General features: G+C 41.3%; 2 protein-coding genes across 7 annotated transcripts in view; both read right to left on the bottom strand.

Annotated features, from left to right (window-relative positions):
* Positions 1 to 231: 231 nt before the first annotated feature.
* Positions 232 to 12,998, bottom strand: fam20b (FAM20B glycosaminoglycan xylosylkinase). Of its 3 annotated transcripts, none has more exons than XM_046391315.1 (9): positions 12,710 to 12,998; positions 10,375 to 10,706; positions 9,929 to 10,176; positions 9,750 to 9,836; positions 9,531 to 9,640; positions 6,580 to 6,751; positions 3,845 to 4,036; positions 1,410 to 1,469; positions 232 to 1,309 (listed from the first exon to the last, which is right to left on the bottom strand). In XM_046391315.1, the coding sequence occupies exons 2-9, from the start codon at positions 10,501 to 10,503 to the stop codon at positions 1,078 to 1,080; spliced, it is 1,230 nt and encodes a 409-aa protein (XP_046247271.1). In that variant the 5' UTR covers positions 10,504 to 10,706; positions 12,710 to 12,998; the 3' UTR covers positions 232 to 1,077. The 3 variants fall into 3 exon arrangements, with proteins under 3 accessions (XP_046247271.1, XP_046247272.1, XP_046247273.1); XM_046391316.1 differs by having other exon boundaries at positions 12,795 to 12,998; XM_046391317.1 differs by lacking the exon at positions 12,710 to 12,998 and adding an exon at positions 12,103 to 12,682.
* Positions 12,999 to 17,070: 4,072 nt separating this feature from the next.
* The window catches only part of ralgps2 (Ral GEF with PH domain and SH3 binding motif 2), a 61,935-nt gene continuing 59,290 nt past the window's right edge, over positions 17,071 to 19,715 (bottom strand). For 3 of the 4 annotated variants that reach the window (XM_046391308.1, XM_046391307.1, XM_046391309.1), the window contains 4 exons: positions 18,987 to 19,079; positions 18,139 to 18,244; positions 17,883 to 17,974; positions 17,071 to 17,807 (listed from right to left, as the gene is read on the bottom strand). In XM_046391308.1, the coding sequence (XP_046247264.1) occupies positions 17,778 to 17,807; positions 17,883 to 17,974; positions 18,139 to 18,244; positions 18,987 to 19,079 (321 nt within the window). In that variant the 3' untranslated portion in view covers positions 17,071 to 17,777. Of the gene's footprint in view, positions 17,808 to 17,882; positions 17,975 to 18,138; positions 18,245 to 18,365; positions 18,469 to 18,986; positions 19,080 to 19,715 lie in introns of those variants that run through there. The other variant, XR_006843565.1, reaches the window with a different exon arrangement.

Genomic DNA, 19,715 nt, shown 5'->3' with positions numbered 1-19,715 from the left:
GTACTCATTATAAACGAAATGTTAACTATAACCGTTGCGTTCCAGATATGACCTGTAAATGCATCTCGGATCCAATCTGACTAAAACAAATACATCTGGCCGACTAAAAGTAAGACTGAAGTGAAACCCCCTACCAACATGAACACTGCACCACATCAAACTAAACACTTTTTTTCATAGTAGATGTGAATGGTGAACACATGGGGAAAAGATGACAAAGAAAACCACAAATAAATAGATCATAGTTTAATGCAGAAGATGAATCCACACACATGAACTCTGTGTCTCCTCACTTCTGTCATGTCAGTAGCTTTCTCTTTTACGGCAGTCTTCCCCACACGCACACACGTAAGTTTATTTATTATCATTATAATCCACAAATTTATATTCTTCCGTCTCATAATTCTGCGTCACTACTGAGTTAAATATGTACACAATGATCAGGGCAGGGCTGAGTTCATTCTCTTTTCCTTTCAATCAAAGTTCAATTTCACTTCAAGGAAAAAAACAAAATCCAAAACATTTTCAATTCTAAAATGGATTTAATGTCCTGCGAATTCAACAGGGAATTACTTTTCAGTCTCTTGGACTGTAAACTCCAAACAGCCTGAAACACAATGTCTTTCACTGAGAAATTGGTGGCTCATTCATACCGCCCTTCCTTCTGGCTCCTTTGACTGCCTACATTTCTCCGATTTTCATCCTTCCTCTTTAGCCGAGTCCTACGGAAAAGTTGGACTGGGAAGGAGAATTTGGCACAAGGCAGGAGTACCGTCACAACCAGTAGTATCAGATGGAGAGGTTCTCACAGTAGAGTCTGTCCTATAGTGTACAACAGTCCTGAGAAAGTTAATGTAGTTGAAGGTGACACCAGTTTGAATCCAGTGATTCCTTTTAGAGAACCGCTCCGGTCTTATCAGAGAATAAATATACAGTCTTTGTTCCACCCCGCTGATCCATTTACTCACTCTGGGTCTCGTTCTCGAACGCCAGGGCTCATCTACTTCCTCTTCTCCAGGCTCAGGGAAGTTAAGTTCTGGCTGTTCCTCTTCCTCTGTTTTCTCCTGTCCCTCATTTCTAGGGATGTGGGAGGTTCATTCGGTCCTCTATTAGAGTGTTGTCGGGGCCCTGTGCCTCCATACACTGCTTGACAGTTGCTATGACTCCAGAGAGACGCCTGTCCAGTGCCGCAAGGTGTGGCTCGGCCAGGACAGGGTGGATGGGGTCGAATTCCAGTGCCTGTCGCATGGCTGAACTGAGAGCTCCATTTCTCAGCAGGTTTAATCTGTTCCACGTGGACACACGAACCCTGAAGGGGAAAGAAGAAAGGAAAGGATTTATAGTATAAAGCGATACAAAATTTGATCAAGAATTGAGATTTGATCAGTTTCTGATTTCTGATTACTCACATGCAGCACTGATAAAGTGGGGCAAGGATACTTCGCTCATCCAGAGCTGCGTTCCCAAAGCTGCACATGGGGGGGTGGGGGTGGGGGGGGGATTAAAAGGTTTAAAAATTACAGTTGACAGCACCATCCACTGAACTAGAGGAGAGAGAGCTCCTACTTCAGCTGCGTAAACGCTGCAGAGGATTTTTTTTTGGTTGCCTGACTGTTATCTAACATGCTCCTTTGAGAAGCCTTCAGGTTTGAAATTAGAATGACAAGCATCTGGCAAAAGCATTAATATTTTTTATTAACGAATGGATACGAAACAGTTGACTACTTTTCAAACTGCTTTTGGGACAAGCTGAAAACATAGAGACCAAGATCAAGTGGGACATAGTGTAAAAGGCCACAATATTATTTATTTTCTAGGTTATTTTGGATCTTAAATTTAAAGATCTGTATTAGCATGGTTAAAAGTGATTGCCTCTAGCTCTGTAACTATGACACTGTCTGTTACCATGCACAGGTCAAGTCTCCAAATCTTCTTGGCCATGCCCATTATTTTGCATGATGTGGCTGTGTGTGATGGAACAAATTTTTGACATTTCCTCTTAACCACGGCTATTTTCCAACACAATTTATTTAATGACGTCAAAGTTTGCCCACACAACCTGCATGCTTTTTTCTGTACCAGCTGTTTCTTTTCTGTACCCACAGGCGCCAGCTACTTCTGTCAAAATCGGCAGTGGTTCTGTCTGTATGAGTTAGACTGGGCACTTGCGATTTACCAGCTGACACTACGTATAAACGAACGCAAAGCACGCAATGAGTTGTTACTTGAGTCAGGTGTGATTCAATGATTTACTTTCAGCTGCTTTAAAGATGCACAGGTGGTGTGGTAGTTCGCCTGGCAGAGCAGCCTGTATTGAGCCCTTTGCTGCCTGTCATCTCCTCTCTCTTCCCTGTCTCTCTCCAGCTGTCATTATTGGAATAAAACAGAAATGCTGAAAAGAAAAATCTTAAAAATCCTAAAGCAGAAGACAACAGCCTGTCTGAAGCAAATAATTTCCTGATCACACAGGCATGACTTTGACTCGGCCGAAGAGAGACTGACGATGTCTGGTTTTGGTCAGTGTTCAGTTTGTCGTCCAACCCTAATGGGAGCGTAATGTGACGTTGATGATTAGAAAATGACTCAGCTCTTGGAAGCAGCGAGCAAAAATATGCTGCTTTCTGGCTGAACTTAAAAGCCACTTTCTTCCCAAACAGCGATCCTTGATTTGTGCCAAAAAAAACACCAGCCCAGAATTTCTAAAATCAATCTGGCTATGTCAAAAATGGATTTGGACTGGCTGCAAGGTCTAAATATTAACTGGGAGTTTTTTTTCCTATAAAAACAATAAAATCAATAATAAAAAAAATGGTTCCTCAATTACATCACTTAAAGGTTTAATATACAGCTGAAAAACAATGTAAAGACTTAAGCAAATGTCATTCCTTTCAATCATCACTTATAACCCTGTATGTGGGTGGTGTCGGTTACTCTGGACCTGTTACTCTGCCTTTATTTCCTTATTTTCTTAGTACTCAATTAGTACTCTTAGTACTGAGCATCATCCAATTCCTGAATACTGTTAACCAGGCTGAAAAGTTTCCACTGTTGGTTTTGATAACCAAAAACAATAAAACTTCAAAGAGCTCAGTGTCCTCACTTCACGGAAGAGTTGATTATAAAGTAGTTTCAGTGCTGATAAGTGAATTCTAGAAAGAGATGGGGATGCTGGAAAATCAAACTGGAAGTGAAAGTTCAATTTCAAATATGAGATTAAAAAAAAAGGAAAACTTCTTCAAGAGCATCAGGTTGTTGTTTTGAGGGATGGATACTAAGAATACTAGGATAATATAACTAAGTAAAAATACTGTTACTCTGTGTTACACTGTGTTACATGATCAGAATACTGGTATACTACTGGTATATTAAACAACACCTTAAGTCTAAGTGAAGTGCTTGTCAGGACATACACCTCACAACACTGAGCCCTCATGTCCAAACCAACAAAAAATTCGACAAACTGCAACTGATTACTGTCACAAATAACCTACTGCCGTCCTCAGTGTAGACTAGAATAAACCAAAAACGACGACACAGTTAGACAATCCGGGGATTTAGATTTCTAATTTAGATTACTAATTTTTTTTTTTTTCACTAGAAAGAACTAACGGGACAATCTGTTCCTTATGATGGGTCAACTTTGGGAAGCCCACTTCTAGTGGATACAACCGGAAATGTAGCAAAGTGCTATGCTTGCCATAAAAAGTGAAGTCAAATTACCCATTTGCAAGCACACAAACAGTCTTGACATTTCCAGTTAAGTGGACAAGTGGCTTTTCTCAATGTTAACTTACAAATAAAGGACTGATGTTGGTATTTAAAATCCTTCACTTGACTTACTTACCTTTTCGCGTTGTCGAGCAGGATGAGCATGCTGGCACCGCCGTCGTCCTGGAAACTCTCATAGTGATGCCGGTCTGCATTACCAATGAGATAATCAAATATGGCTGTGTCGATGACGTCTAGCAGCCTCGGCCCTGCATCATATGGAGGCATTTTCTTCACCGCTTCGCAGTAACTCTCATCATACTCCCATCTGGATGGTTAAAATACACACACAATAAATGCTTTACCATACACATAAGTGCAAACCACTGTCTTTATGTCCAGGAACTCTTTTAAAATAATGTGCCACTACACACAAATATGTGAGGAGGCATTTCTCTCCATGAATTAAAAGAGCGGGGACCGTTTTTATTAAGCTTCCTAATGCAAAGAGCTGCTCCTAGTGATCAAATTCTGAGAAAACTCTCAGAATTGTTATGTTTTCCAAGACTCTCCCCTTAGAGTTAAGACCAGATCCTGGTAAAGAGAAAAGTTATTCACAAAGCATCTCAGCCCTTAAGAGGAAAATGAGAAATATTTTCCCATCACTGCATGACACTGAGTTAATCAAACACCACAGATTAGACCTTGCAGGGATCATATTTGTGGTTGATCTTAGCAGAAATGTACTCACATCTCCCACCCAACACTTTAACACCAGACAAAGTGATCACAACATTAAAATATTTGACAACTGGAAAAAATGTAATAATGCAGCAGTGATGACTTGGGTCTATCACAAACTTCCATCAGCAGAATGATCACACAAACGGTAAGAGCACTTTCACAGTCTCCATCTTCTCGCTCGCTTTAGACTGCAACACATGCCCCCTCTTTTCACACTTGTCATTGCAACCAGAGGGAATGAGGTGCATGTATTCTTCATCGCCCACGCCTGCCTCTTGGCTTGAGCTGCAACACTGGGGGTGAAGTTCCCTTTTCAAAAGGTTTTACGCTCATCAATATCAAATAGTTTAAGTACTAAAATGACCGGCATGGTAAATACAGCAGATAAAACAGCTTTCAGCATGTAAACAGGCTACTGCACAGGTAGACCTTTTAAACATCTTTTAAAGTATGCCTTGAAATCTATATATTCATTACATAAAACAATATTCATTATTCATCATTCAATCACGGCATTTAAAAGACCGTACCATAGCCAGCAACTGCGTCATCCACACCCGCTCACTAAGATCAAAGTTTCTGTCTCCACCTTCCTCAGGGTTGCTCCTAGCAGTTTCTTAAATCACTGACTACTCTCAGAGTGTTTGTGATTATGTTCTCTGGCCTCTGTTTGTTCACATCATTTACAATTTCTTCCACAATAATGAACAGGATCCCAATGTGAAACATACTCTGGTTAAGTAAACTTTAAAAAGTCCCTGCCTGACCTGAAGAGTTCTGGGTCCCCATCTCTAAGTTTCTGCATTCAAAGTGTATATGAACTTTTGCAAGAGAAAAACTGGATCTGGGAGCATCAATATTGCCGAGCTGGTATGCGTAGATATTCAGCTTTAACTCAGCAGGTGCACCGTCCTCAGCGAAACAAAGCTGAATAAGATTTAAAGACAAAAGAAATTCTGTCCAAAGCCACTCCTCAGTTCTTCAGTAAAGCCAGCTTTTGCTTCATATTTCATGACCACTGAATTAAAGTGAACTGTCATGATCAAGGCAAATTCTGTGTTGATGATCCCGCTGTATCTATATTATATATGCATTATTATATATTATATATTATACATTATACATTTGGCCTCTGTGCAACACCATGCTGAATTTGAAACACTGAAGGTGTGAGAAAAGTGAAGACTTTCAGCTTTAACTTGAGGCATTTGAAAAAACTGTGTAGCCATTTAGGAATTAATGACCCCTATGAGCCAACTCGCTCACAGGGACTTGATCTGTCATGGACTAATGAGGGAACAGGTCACACCTAGCCAGGAAACTACTTGTCAGCCATTTGTCCCATCATTTATGAGCCACCAAAATTCCTAAATGGTTGATGCCACGCTTTTGTCAAAGCCTTGATTTAAAGCTGCAAGTCTTCACTTTGGTCACATTGTGAGTTTTTAATTTCAAATTCAATGTGGTGGTGCACGGAGGCCAAATGTTTATGTCAGTCATTTCATGGAAGCAGCCATTCTGCCTATAACAGAAGAAGAGGAAGATGAAAAAGAAGCAGTTTGCTTTGCAGCCTGAGTCTTTCATTTTTTTTAATTCACTGATTCACTATGAATAATTAACTTTGTGACTTAATTTTTTTTTAATAATGATCATTTAATTTTATTTCAGAATTTATGAATAAAACTTTTTGAAAATGCAGTTATTACTCACTGAAAAGCCCATGAATTAGGATTAATGTTCATCAAAGTAAAACATTTCAATGCCATAAATTCAGTGGTATTCAAATTCCATTATTAAGTCCGAGGTTGCATCTATCGCAGCTTTGCTACCCACACTGACACCACAGAACATTATGATGGACAGCTTGTGAGCACAGAGTGATAAGTCAGCTCTCCATCAGGTGCCCTCCCACCCTGGAAGCTTATCTCAGAATTATGAAGTAGGTGGAATGTCATTACTGAAAATAACGACCAGTCTGTTTAAAACCACTAACTGCAAATACCATCATTTCCATGTACTTTTGATAAACATCAACAACAATTTAACCAAGTCAGGGGACTTTCCCTCACTTTAAAAACTTTTGCGACGACTATAGAGGTCCTTACTTTATTCAAACTCGACACCCACCTGGCCAGTTTCCCCTCTCTGTATGTGCGTCCCCAGGGGTGCCTGTGTTTCTGCAATGGCCACACGTCCGGCAGCCAAAGGGTTACTGACCCCTCCATTATCTCTCCCTCTGCACACGCTGGCTCACTCTCCCGACAGTAGTAACACTTCCCATAGAAACATGTATTATTACCTGGAGAGAGAGAGAGCGAGAGAGCGAGAGAGAGAGAGAGAGAGAGAGAGAGAACAAGGTACCCATGAAAATTCACTCCACCATGTCGTTTCAAAAGGGTTTCTAACATGGCATTTCTTAGCCATCTACTAACATCTCTGAGGGAAACAATGAAGTAACATGAACACAATGAGTCTTCCGAACAGATGACTCAAACACACGGGGGCTACAGTGACTGTTTACGTCAATAGATTGCATGGATATCCAGAAGTATCCTCTGCTGTACTGTCAGACCACAGAGCAGCTTCTTTCCTCTGGCTGAGGCTCCTCAACTCATCGTCTGCGTTTCACTGTAAAAAATAGTTTCTCTTGTGTAGCATAAAGGGACAACAACTTGCAACTCATTCATATCTTTTCCATCTTAACTTCACATTTAACAGAAATATCTCTGTGCTGTTTTAACTTCAAGGACAACAAGTCACAAAGTGAAGTAGTGCTTGAAGGGAGTAATTTTCCATGAGTGCAGCACCTAACAGAACAACCATCAAGTGACAAAATGTTTAATATTGTGTATATATTACTAGAGACACATTGCGTAAACATCATTTTCATTGGGTCACAAGTCTGCAACTGATGCAAGGCTAAATTTGACAGTTAAAACTAATTTTCGTTTCATATGAAATAACACATTTATTTCATATGTCAGTCCTTTTTTAATTATTATTAATCCATCAATTGTTTGGTCTATCTAAATTGACATTGTCAAATGCCTTGTTCAAACCTCCAAAATATCACTTTTACTATAATGTAGAAGAAAAACAGCACATTGGCACATTAAAGAAGTTGGAAAGATCAAATGCTTGTGGTTTTTGCTTGAAAAGGTCTCAAATCAAAATAGCATCAACAGTTGCTATTCTAACACTAATGCTGTATATATACTGTTGCATTGTAGTCCTGAGTTCAATTTCAGTTCAATTTTTTTATTTCTATTTTTTGTTCTTCTATTTTTCCACCTCTTTTTTTATTTTTCTGTACTTTTTTCCATCCTTGTGCTGCTGCAACATAAAAAAGGGGAACTCCATCCACTTTAAAGATCAAATGTTTTTTGCAGATCTTGGGGAGCACTACTGCACATGTGGCAAGCCTTCTGTGGCTCCAGAGGCAGCTGTACAACGAATGTCCTCAAGCGATGTCAACTGAGTCAGCAGACTACAAGTTTAAAAGTTACAAAACAAACAAAAAAAAAAAGTTTAAACAAACTAAATTTAAGAATTTTTGAGACCTACGATGCAGTCCACTATGCACTATGCAGTTTAAGACCTATTTCACATCCATACTGGCAACAAAAAGTATAAAGCATAAGAAGAATATTGAATATTAACAGAAACAGTTTATCATATTACTTCTACAAGTAGCTATGTTTTTTGCGAGAAGAGACGCAGTTTTGCTACAGCATGACGTTATAAGTTAATACGTTAACTTCACAATCTAATCAATATAGAAGACAAAAATAGAATTTTAGACATTTTAAGGACAAATTTGATATCAGATTTTAGACATTTTAAGGATCCTCAGAAACTCTGCAGTGGTGTGGAGTTCAAGAGAAGTGAGTTTACCAGACCTCTGTAGCCTGCTCTTCATCTTTACTTGAAGCTAGAAGATCTGACCAGTTTGTAGTCAAGCTGCACTGAGTATATGGATAAAAGGAGAAACATCATCATATTGATGCAAAAATAAAAAACCTGATCCTGATGATCTGCAATATTACCTGTAATGGCCACATACAAGCACTGATATTTAAGGGAAAGCTGCAGCGACATTATCAGAAGAGAAAAATATCAGATTGAGGAGAAATTTATATTGCCACTTGTCTACTCAAATGAGAGCTTGACAACAAATGACACCTAAAAAACAATGGCAGAATTGAATCAGTCTCTGAAACAGTCTGAAAGGGAGAATCCAGTTAAAAGAGATGAACGGTCACAATGAAACCAGCAGACCTGAATTTTTGTCCCTAGTATGGGTCAAGCTCTAGAAACTCCTGAATCCCACATTTCCTGTAATGTCACCAATAAGATCTTATCATTAAAAGCTCTGTGCCAAGTAAATCCCCATGTCTTTCAAGCCCCATGTCTCCAGTTTGTGATGCAGGCTTTCTGAAATAAATGTGTGGCCTCCAGCACCAAGCCGAGAAAACAGGCTCAGATTACATCATCAGGGTTATTTTCTCACACTTCAGAAAGCCACATAAGATATAACTGTTTTCAGGGGAGGAGCATTAGTCCCTAGACCTTTAAGAGTAAAACTGCTGGAGTTCCCCTTAGAGAAGGGTAGTTTTTATTGCACGGATATTGTATTATCATGAGTTCATCATATATTTTCATCCATATAGCTTGAAATACGATAGAAACCCAAACAAACAAGAAGTATATTGAAAGTTCTCCATCTATGGAGATGTAATCATGTTGTATTGACATTTAGATTATATTGTATAACCTGTATGGTACCACACCCTCATCAAACAGAACTTGGTAGGGTGCACCTGGTCTGGTGAGTTGACTGAGAAAGCCAGAAAAAAAAAACACAACAAAAGAAAACAAACCAGGACAGTAAGTGAGACAGAGAGAATGAAAACCGAGATCCGAGTTAGATGAAAGCGGACGGATGAATCAAAAGACTGGGAAATTATTCATACAATAAAATCACACTCTCACTCTGAGACATCTGAAAAACACAAAATTCCAAGTAGAAAGTTATTTGAGAAATATGAGAGATAACGAAAGTATGGACTGATACTGACCTTGCATGAGAAAGGTGCTCAGTAGCTGGTCTGTGGCCACAGGTTTAATTTCTGTTCGCAGGTTAACGTTTCTTCCCACCACTAGAGGTGCTCTCCTGAACCCCAGGATCCTGCAGAGAGGACAGACCAACAGGACATGACACCAGAATATTATTACACAGTAGTTTTCCATTAACAAACTGAAGGAGATACATGTTAGACACTTCAATAGTTACACACCTGTCCAGGTGAAAAGCAGCCACCTCCGCGTTGTGTCTATCATAGCCTGCATATGGCTCGCCTTCAACTATGTAGTCTCGGTTATACCTGAGGAAAGGTGGAGAAGATCAAATTAAGAAAACTGAAGCACTCTCTAGCATAAAATACAAGTGGGTAATGCTATTATTAACAAATCTGACCTCTTGGGTTTGAAGACCACTTTCTGTCCCCCATCCAGCACCAGCAGAGCTTTAAGTTGTGTGCCCTTATAGCCCACATCTGCCCGCTCTATCCTGGCAGTGCTGAGGGAGGTGAGCACAGCAGCCAGCTCTGGGGTGTCCTCAGGGTACACCTCTCGCGGGCCTACCCACTGGCTAGCTATCTCCCAGGGAGACTGGAGGGTGTGGGAAAGTTGAGCTCCCCGAGACAAAGAAAGGCCTGCCTCCATCTGTTACGGGTGGATGATAACAGCATTCTGTGTTATTATATGGTTGTATACAAGTCTGTCAAATGCTCACTCCCACTGTTGAGTATGACTTCATACTAGCTCATCCTACTTCATCGCATTAATCTCTCCAGTGACAGTACTGCTGTTTTTACTTCTCCTTTAAAGCTGAAAGTGAAAATAACTGACTGGCACCCAGACCTTGCGAAACGCTCTGAGGTCCCTTCGGCTGGCTGCGGAGCCCTCTCCTCCATCCAGCAGGAAGATCTTGGCCAGGCCCAGCAGGAGGAGCACGGCACACAGCACCACCATGCGCTGTTTGAGCTTCATCTCCACACCGACCGGCCCCTCCCCTCCCCTCACCCAACGTTGTGTATGTCCCCCAAAGCGATGTCCCCTCACCCCAGATACATGGCCCCTACAACGTCGTCAATGCCAGTCCTCTCGCCTGTCCTCTCAGACAAACTCTTCTGAAGAGCCAGAGCTTTGCTGTCTTTATCCTGGAACTACAGACTGTGCAAACAGGCAGTCACCTGGAAGGAGAGAAACACAAATAAGAAAAGGAGGAGGGGAGAGGAGGAGTGGCGACAGGAGTAAACTAAGAGAAGGAGGAGTGTGATAAAAAGTGGACAGTTAATAATATGTAGAGAGAAAACTGATCGATTTGCCAGTCCTCTTGTTCGTTTCCCCTTGGGGCAGACGATGACCCAGTACTGGAGCACAGCTGACGCCTGTCCAGCATATGTAACTTCATCAGGATGATGTAGGCCATCGGCGTCGCCGGGTCATGTTGCCGAGGACATTTTGAGTGAAGTCCTGAATACAACGTTAAATGTAAGCTTATTTCCAACAATGTATTGCTAACCTTTCCTTCTGCACCACTAGTATTCACCACCACCCTCTGCCACTCACTGTCGCTCACTTGCTGCACACCGCCCTCATCTTTAAAGGAGCTATGCTACTGTTATAGCAGGGGTCTGATGATCAGTGCCATGTGACGCAAGCACAGGTGTACAGGTGCAGGTGAAAGAAAACATAATGTTGTTTAGCTTGTATGCCCCCCTCCTCAGATCCCACAGCAAACTTAGGCACAATGGAGAGACAGCAGCAGACGATGATGGACACATGAACACTGACAAGTAAACTACACTGCATAAACTGTGTCTGAAAATTGTGTGTCCAACTGAATGAAAGAAAATTTCATATCCTAATAAACTAATGTTAATTTAGGTACATTTACCTGATTTTCCCACTCTAGTCATTAAATGTTTAATTCAGCAGTGAAGTACTCTCTTTCTACTCAGTAACTAACAACTACTATCTTCACATTATAATTTATAATTAATCTACAAAGTGAGGTACACGTAAATTTTCCAATGAGGAACTTGCACGAACATGTACTTGAAAACTAAATAAGGTGTCAGAGTGTACCCCCATACGGAAGTCCGGACTGAGGTCCAGGTGTCATCAAATCCTACACACGCCCTTTGCACAGGCTCCTCTGTGTGTGTGTGTGTGTGTGTGTGTACATCCAATGATACACTCAATGGTACACCCGGGCACAGAAGGTGTACTGTGTGCAAGAATGAACAGCAAAGCTTATTTTAACTGCGGCTGCAGCTACAGACTGGGCTGTGTTTAAGTACAGCATATCATACAACATACAACCTTCAGTTTTTCAGGTGGCTAATAACACTCCATCCCTCTTCGACACATTTAGTTTGAGAAAAGGAATATCGGCAAGTCTGTCGTTTTCGATCCACTGTTTTCAGTGAGGAGATGATGGACATGCAGTCCCGTTGTGGTGCATAGGGTTCACATGAAGTGCTGGAGCCAGCACAGCCATCCGCTTAGGCGCTCTAACCCAACCACAAACCAAACCACGGTGATGTTTCTCCAATTGCAGAGCCTCATGCTGAATTCACCTACCTGCCAAAGCGACACACAGTTACAAAAGAGCTGAAACGTGGGGCCTTACATGCCAGCTCCGCATATTGTGAGCTTCTGCTTATGGAAGATGGTTAACACAGCTGCCACGTCTAACTGGCACTTAACTGACTCCGTTGTCGTTAATTAATCATACGGTGTGGACGTTAATGTTGTCAAACCTGTGACATTACGACAACAAGCTAGCAACTGACGTGCTAACACACATAAATAACGGCTCAGCTGGTTTTAATACAGCTCAAGACACGTCTGGCCACGCAGGCAATCGTTTCTTCCATACAATCGGTCTTTCATGATGTTGCTGCCGTTTTTTTTGAACACCAGTGAGAAAACGGCTGGCCAGCAGCGACCGCATAAGCACCTAAAACCTCTCAATGACGGCTCTCTACAACGATTAATGCTACGTTATTTGCCATATGGGGTCACCGTTTCCACAGCGATTTGGTCATATTTATCACAACAGCGACAGCGTTAACTGTTTAGCTGACCGTTGAACACCTTAGTGTGTAAGTTAGCTAAAGCAACCAGCTAGCTACTGTAACACTACGTCGTCTGTTGTTTTTACTGGCTGCCCACCAAGCTCACTTACCTTATGGCCGCATGCCCTTGCACACAAAGTAGCTCCCAAGTGTCTCTAAAGTCCCGCAATATTGCAGCTACACAAATTTATCTACCCTGCTGCTTGAAGTCCCGATGGATCATCATTTTCTCGATTACACCCGGTAGCTCCCTCTCCTCCGCCCTTTTCCTTCGACTCCTTCTCTGGCCTGCCGTGTCCACTTCCGAAACACTTCCTCCTCCTGTAAGCGCTCCACGTAGCCACCAGGTGGCAGTGGTACACTTTAAGTGCGTCCATATATGGCTTCGTATAGAACAGAGTTGAGAAACGAAGAACAGAAGCGGCTTTTTTTCCTCACTTGTGATGCCTTCAAACACAGCTCCGTAAACTTCGGCCTCTTGTCACAGTTTGTGCACGTCAACAGGTTTTTGACTAGTTCAGCCAAAGGCTGATGATTTCTTTTCAGATTGCTTCACTTGTATGAGTAATAGATTCCAGAAAATGCCTTTCCCTCTGTAATTCATAAGAAAATTAAACAGATCATTAATTCCCTCTGACCAAATATTTTATTTCAGCATCGTTCGTTTAAAACACTGCCGGGCATTTTCATTACATTCTGGTACATAGATTTACACCTAGGTGCTGTGTGACAAAAATTCTAAATTCCACATTATTTTCCTTTAGTGGCTCCTCACAGCAAATTAACCCACAGCCGTGCATTTTGTTAATATTAAAATTCCAACATCTGTACTATGATGGATGTGACTCCAACTGCAGCCTTGTCAAGTAATATTTCATTACTATAAAAAAATACTGACTGAAAATTACAGTAACTGGAGTTGATGCAATTTGTCGACGGGTACTTTCTTATCTGATTCAAGAATCTACATTTTTGTTTAATACTTCAGGAATAAAGGAGCAACACTAATAAGGGATTCCATTTTCAACAATTACAGTAGCTCTCGGTCATCCCTGTTGCTCTGCAACAACTTAAATAACAGCTTGACAAAAGCTGGAATTGATGCAATACAAGCCCCCTCCACCCCCACCCCCACCCCAAACAGAACAATGTGCACGAGACTGAAGTGTGGAGTAAAAAAGGGCAGAGTGTTTATTGGTTCTCAGTCTTCACACCAGGCAGCGCATCACTCAGCAGTGAGGTCACAGCGCTCGCCACAGTCATGACACGGGTAGAGACAGACACCCACAGAGCCATTTTAAAGGTGAGGGTCAAAGGTCCTTTACACATCACCCTCGTCAACTTCAATGAATTGAACGAAGGTTGTTGATGTCCTTGGTAAACAGTGAATCGTGCCTGGCCGCCACACGGGAGACACAGACTCATACAGATTCTATTTCTCCACCAGATCAGAGGATGAACAAGTTGTACAGCCACACTCGAAACATTTCCTCTGGTCAAACCCTTCATCTCGACTGTCATGACCATTTAAAAAAAGCATGAATTCAGAAACACATTCACTCAAACGCAGGCAATATAGGAATAATTTGTGCATTTTGTGGACAGCATGGTCAATTTAAAGGAAACAATGAGAACATTCACCACAGAGAGGGGAATTTTCAAGCATAGCATTGAGTTTCTTTGTAATAACCAAAAATAGACTGTGGAGCCCCTGACATTTGATATTTTTTCCCCACTATCATCCCAACACAGATGATGACAGGGTCACATGTCACTAAATGAGTCCAATAAAACCACAACACATCCCCAAATGAAACATGTGCTTCCATTATTTTGATTATACACAAATGAAATTTTTAAAAAAGAAAGAAAATGTAAACTCAGATTACAGTGAGGTAAACCTCACAAAAAGCGCTCAACATGATCTATATGGAGGGAAAGACAGTTCAACCCAAACTGATTCAAATAAACCTCACGCGATGTCCCCATAAAAAGCCTGCTTAAGTTTAAAACTTCACTAACATTAACTTAGGAAGTCATATCATTTGTTTTTTCAATCAGAGTTCTCAATTTACATCTGAAAAAGTAAATCGAAGGAAGGCAAATGTGACAGGTATGTTGACTGTCTATGTTGGGTTTACTATATCTCAAGAGTTTTAGAGGTCGCATCCATTTTCCGCACCACTTCATCAGTATTTTGTAAATGACAGCAAGTTTGGCTGGTCTAAATATGTATGTGAAGAGATAAACCTATTGCCATCTGTAGATATATACAGGTAAACAGCTCCTAAACCCCCACCCAAACCTCAAACTGTCTCACTCATTCCACTTACTTCATTCAGACTCTCTTCACCCCTAGGCCAAGCAATCAGATTCGAACACCAGCAATGATTAGCCTCTGCAGTGCTTTTAACTCTGGGATTTTCTCACTTCAAACAGTCTCTGATCCATAACGTGGCAAAGAGAGGGAAAAAAAAAAAGAAAAAGAAAAAAGCTCTTTCACAGACCACAGGTGGACATCAGTGAGTTCAATTTCCACTCCTCATCTGTTCAGACGTCCTCCTTTTTCTTCACACATCCAGTATGACACAAGCCAGCGTGGAGTCGCGGCATGAGCTGGTGGTCGGTCACACAGAGGATTAGGAGCTGTGTGACCTTAGCTGTGCCTGCAGCCTCAACAGACTGCCTGCCTGGCTTAAATTAAAATGTTCTATAAAAATAGAGAAGTATGCACAGGCATTCAAATGCACACACATGCTTGAGAGTGACTGCTGCACTTCATCTGCCTGTCTTTGGCTTCCTCATTCATTCTTCCACAGGTTAAACAACTTGTATCTCTCCTTCAGGACTGGACATCTCTGTATGGGCGCTTAATTGCCGTTGTTGTTGTGGTTTGTCTGACCTAAAAAGCTGAACTGTGTACTTGTGTGTTGTGTTGAGGACAGATTTAAATCAGTCAGCATCAATGTGCCTGGAGAACGAGGCCTGACTGAAGCACATAAGAGGGGATCCAGCAAGTATGGACACATCCACCCATCATGCCTATTCAACAACTTGAAACTAACTCTGAGCTTAATAAACTCCAGTGATAGGTTTTGCTTTTACATACTGTAAACCATTTCCTAAAGTTTATAAAATACATGTGGAGGACTGAAGGACATGTGATTTGGGGCAAAAGATAGTGTAAACATACAATGTAAACGAAAGTTTTAAAAAGAACATTAGAATTTGATGAATATTATTACTGAGCGAAAAGTTCTCTGTTGCTGTCCACTCCATCATCCCGATCTTGTTTGTTGATTTGAATACAATTTGCTCCCAACAAAAACTAACAGCAAGTATATTTGTGGCACCCTGAAATGTGTGGCAGTGGAAGTCCCACGTTCTTCTTACTGAAACATGCCAGTGCCTACATCTGTTCCCACTGCAGTTCTGTCCATCCTAATGTTTCATCAACCTGAAGGAAAACTGTGACATTACATCACTTGGCACTAATTCTAACCAAGGTGCTTAGGATATTCAAAATCAGATGTAATATGGTGTGAGGGTCACAAGAGGGGGGGGGGGTAAAAGAAACTAATAATTAATAAAAAAAAAACTCACATGTACAGAATATTCAAAATAACAGCTCCGAAAAAGGAGAAAAACACAAAAATGTAACATTCAAATGTAACAGACAAAACTATATTGATGTGCAATCATCTACTACATGGTAATACTGTGAACTGCACCATCCCTCCCAAAAAACCCCAAACAACACAAAATAATGTATAGACTTTCTATGGCTCCAGGTAGCTTTCAATGTCGGCTCCAGACCAGAGGCTCTAAGCATATTAAGCAAAAACGAAGAAGAGGAGATAAAATCATGTACTATGAGTTGTCATTGCTCTCTGTCAGGCTGTTTCACAGTTTCAAGTCTTTAGTGTTTAGTGTGTGTGTGTGTGTGTGTGTGTGTGTGTGTGTGTGTGTGTGAGAGAGAGAGAGAGAGAGAGAGAGTCTGGTGCCAAGTGTTCCTTTTCTGAGAGCAGACAACACTGGAGAACACAAAAATACAGGTTTGTAAAAGGATGAACTTTTGTCTACCCAAACGTGAACACATCTTAGCTTAGATTTCTGGGATTACCGTACCTATGTGAAACACAGACAAGATTCCTGTTATTTAAGCAAATGTTGTTAACTTTCCCCACCCCCATCCCTGCTCAACCAATGCAGTTATACAAACACTCAGGCATACATACAGAACACTTATCGAGTATATGACCAAAAAGGGAGGTTAAGTTCTGTAATAAAATAGGACACATTCAGGAAGTGTGGGAATTGTTTCTGCTGGAATCAATTGCAAATCAGAGCCCTTACGTTTACAACGGTGCACCCAAATAGGCCTGCATACGTGTGTGTGTGTGTGTGTGTGAGCGAGAGAGAGAGAGAAAGAAAGAAAAAAAGAAAGAGAGAGAGAGAGAGAGTGTTTTTGGATCATGTATATCATCTCCAAGTTAACTCAAGTGAGTGAAGAGACCAACAATTGAAAGTGTGAACCGAGTAAGTTAAAAAAAAAAAAAAAAAAAAAGTGTTTTCAAACCCTTCAATGTCCAATGGGTTACTCCGACTTAAGCGTGTATCCAGCAGATTAAAAAGGCGAGGAGGAGTCTTGCATTTGAGCATTTCGAGGACATAAATAAAAATAGTTAGCCCCATAATATTAATAATAAAAAAACAAAAAACAAAATATAGAATAAGATTATTTCTGTCGTGCCAGGACAGTCTGCCTGTGGACAAGAGGGTAGAAGTTCAATGGCTCTGCTGAAGTGCTGAATAGCAAAAAAAAAAACAACAAAACAACAAAAAAAACCAAAAAACAAAACAACACTGAGAGCAAATGGGAGACAAGAGCAGTGGTGCAGGTCCTTGTTCAGTAGTCAGTACATCCATTTCACACATGCACGCACAGACTCGCATTCTCTCTTTTACTCTCTCTCTCACACACACACACACACACACACACACGGGGTACTCTGGTTAAGGCAGTGGTGGCAGGGGAAGCTGCAGTGAGGCCAGGGCAAGAATCGGAGAATCAGCGGTCAGGGCTCATGGCAGTGAAAGCTCCCACTACTGAGTCAATACTCCTCATCCTCATCTGTCTGGTTCCTCATCCCTCTCTCTTTTACTCATCAGCATCACTCACTCAAATGACATCAGATTGGCTGGCACCTGGGAACAAAGATGAGTAGTGTGAAATATGAGGAAGAGCAAACAGCACATGTGCGTGTGAGTGAGGCTCCATACCTGTTGTCTATTGCTCTGACAGGCAGCACTCAAATGTTTGAACCAGAGCAAAGCGTTCATTCTGTTCCCTGCCTGATACTTGTAGGTGTTACCTAGACAACAGAGACAAACAGTGTGAGATGCAACGTCTCTCATTCCCACCTGCTTTTTCTGTACTCTGGAAAGATGGCTGAAAAGCTACTTGACTTTGGCAAGCTCAGTGAAAAAGTAAAAAAAGACAGAGAAAGACAAAAAAAAAAAAAGGTGTGTCTCTCACCATGTTCAGAGTCCGTCAGCAAGAAGACATCAGGATGCTCGGGATCGTCAGCCATCATGGCCATTAGACCCACCACACACACGCTCTTACTGGATGTTGACTTGAACTGGACAGAGAACAAGTGGAAACAGAGTTCATCTTCTCTCAAATGATGACTGAATATGTCTGAATGTTACTTAAGTAGAAAAAATATTTGGTGTGTGTGCACTCCACAAGGTTCTCATTACCCAGTGAGTGACACACAGGACTGCAGTGATGTCACTGGTCTCATTATTCAATGAGTGCTACCATCTGTCTGTCCCCCTGCTGCGTCAGACCCTAACCAGTCCCCTTCACACACACACACACACACACACACACACACACACAACCATGCACACAGTCCACTTACTTTTAAATTGTGTGAAAAGGTACATAAAAAATGTGTAACGTTTCCTCATCTGCATTCTTATTGATGATTTCCCTTCTCCTGCGTATATCAAGTAAAAACCCTCGAAGAAGAATTATTAAATGTTTCACCCTGTGTTCCATCAGTAATTAAACTCTTTAAGAGCAAGTAATGGCTAAGTAATGGCTGGTAAGTAATGGCTATCATGTGCCGTCTCCTTGTAAAACTGTGTGTGTGTGTGTGCTTCGGGGTCATTTGGTACATTTCTGTCGCAACTGCAGCTCACTTGGGAGAGGTTTGAGACTTTCACGTGCCTCAGTGCATGTATGTGCTATCAGTTATTGTCGTCACCTGCCTAAACAAACATAGTAAAAGTTCGACAAGTCCTGTCAACCGCTGCAAAATGCAGGGTGTGAAACAGATGATGTGACGGACCTGTGTGAGTGTGAGTGTGACTTACATGTTTTCTCTCCGTGGCCTTTAGAGACTTGGCAGGATAGTAGTAGAGCTGGGAGCCACAAAGAGCAACCCAGTATTTGGTCCAGGACGCCACCTAGAGGAACAACAGTGAAATCGACTTGTCACCTCCACATCAGCCTGATCGAGTCGATGAAATGCTATAATATGTAGTCTTTGCTTGTCTGTTTTGATTGGATGAACGGAGTATGCAGAATCAGCATTTTGCTCCCTAAACACTAAAATAAGAGATTAAGACATTAGTCAGACTAAAATAAATACAGCTATGACACAAAGAAAAAGCATGTCAAAGAAAAAGGGACTAAATGAACTTACTAATTAATACTCCTGGTAGTCTGGAGAGGTTTTTCCTGACTACGTGGCCAGATTAGGAGACTTTTGGAGCTTGTTACATAATCAAAGAAGCTCATAAATAACCCACGCTGCCCATGACAGTTATTTCGACAACACAAAGTGCTCCAGATTTGTTTCCATCCTGAACAGAACAGGAAAACCTCAGTACAAGTATAAAAATGGCATCAGAGGCTGAAGGCAAAAAAAGCAGTGGGAAAAAAATGTAAGCATCAGAGAGGAAGAGAATTATAATGACTATAAGGAACAGACAGAGACAAAGATGTTCTGCAGGTTAAGGAGTCTCTGAGGTCCCATCTCCACTCTGCAGACAGAATCTATGTCCCATCTGCTCCTGCATAGGTAGGTATATGTGTATGAA

Source organism: Scatophagus argus, chromosome 6, assembly GCF_020382885.2.
Source record: "Scatophagus argus isolate fScaArg1 chromosome 6, fScaArg1.pri, whole genome shotgun sequence".
Lineage (NCBI taxonomy): Eukaryota > Metazoa > Chordata > Actinopteri > Scatophagidae > Scatophagus > Scatophagus argus.
The sequence above is the reverse complement of the archived record's forward strand: the minus strand, read 5'-3'. Positions and strand labels throughout refer to the sequence as shown.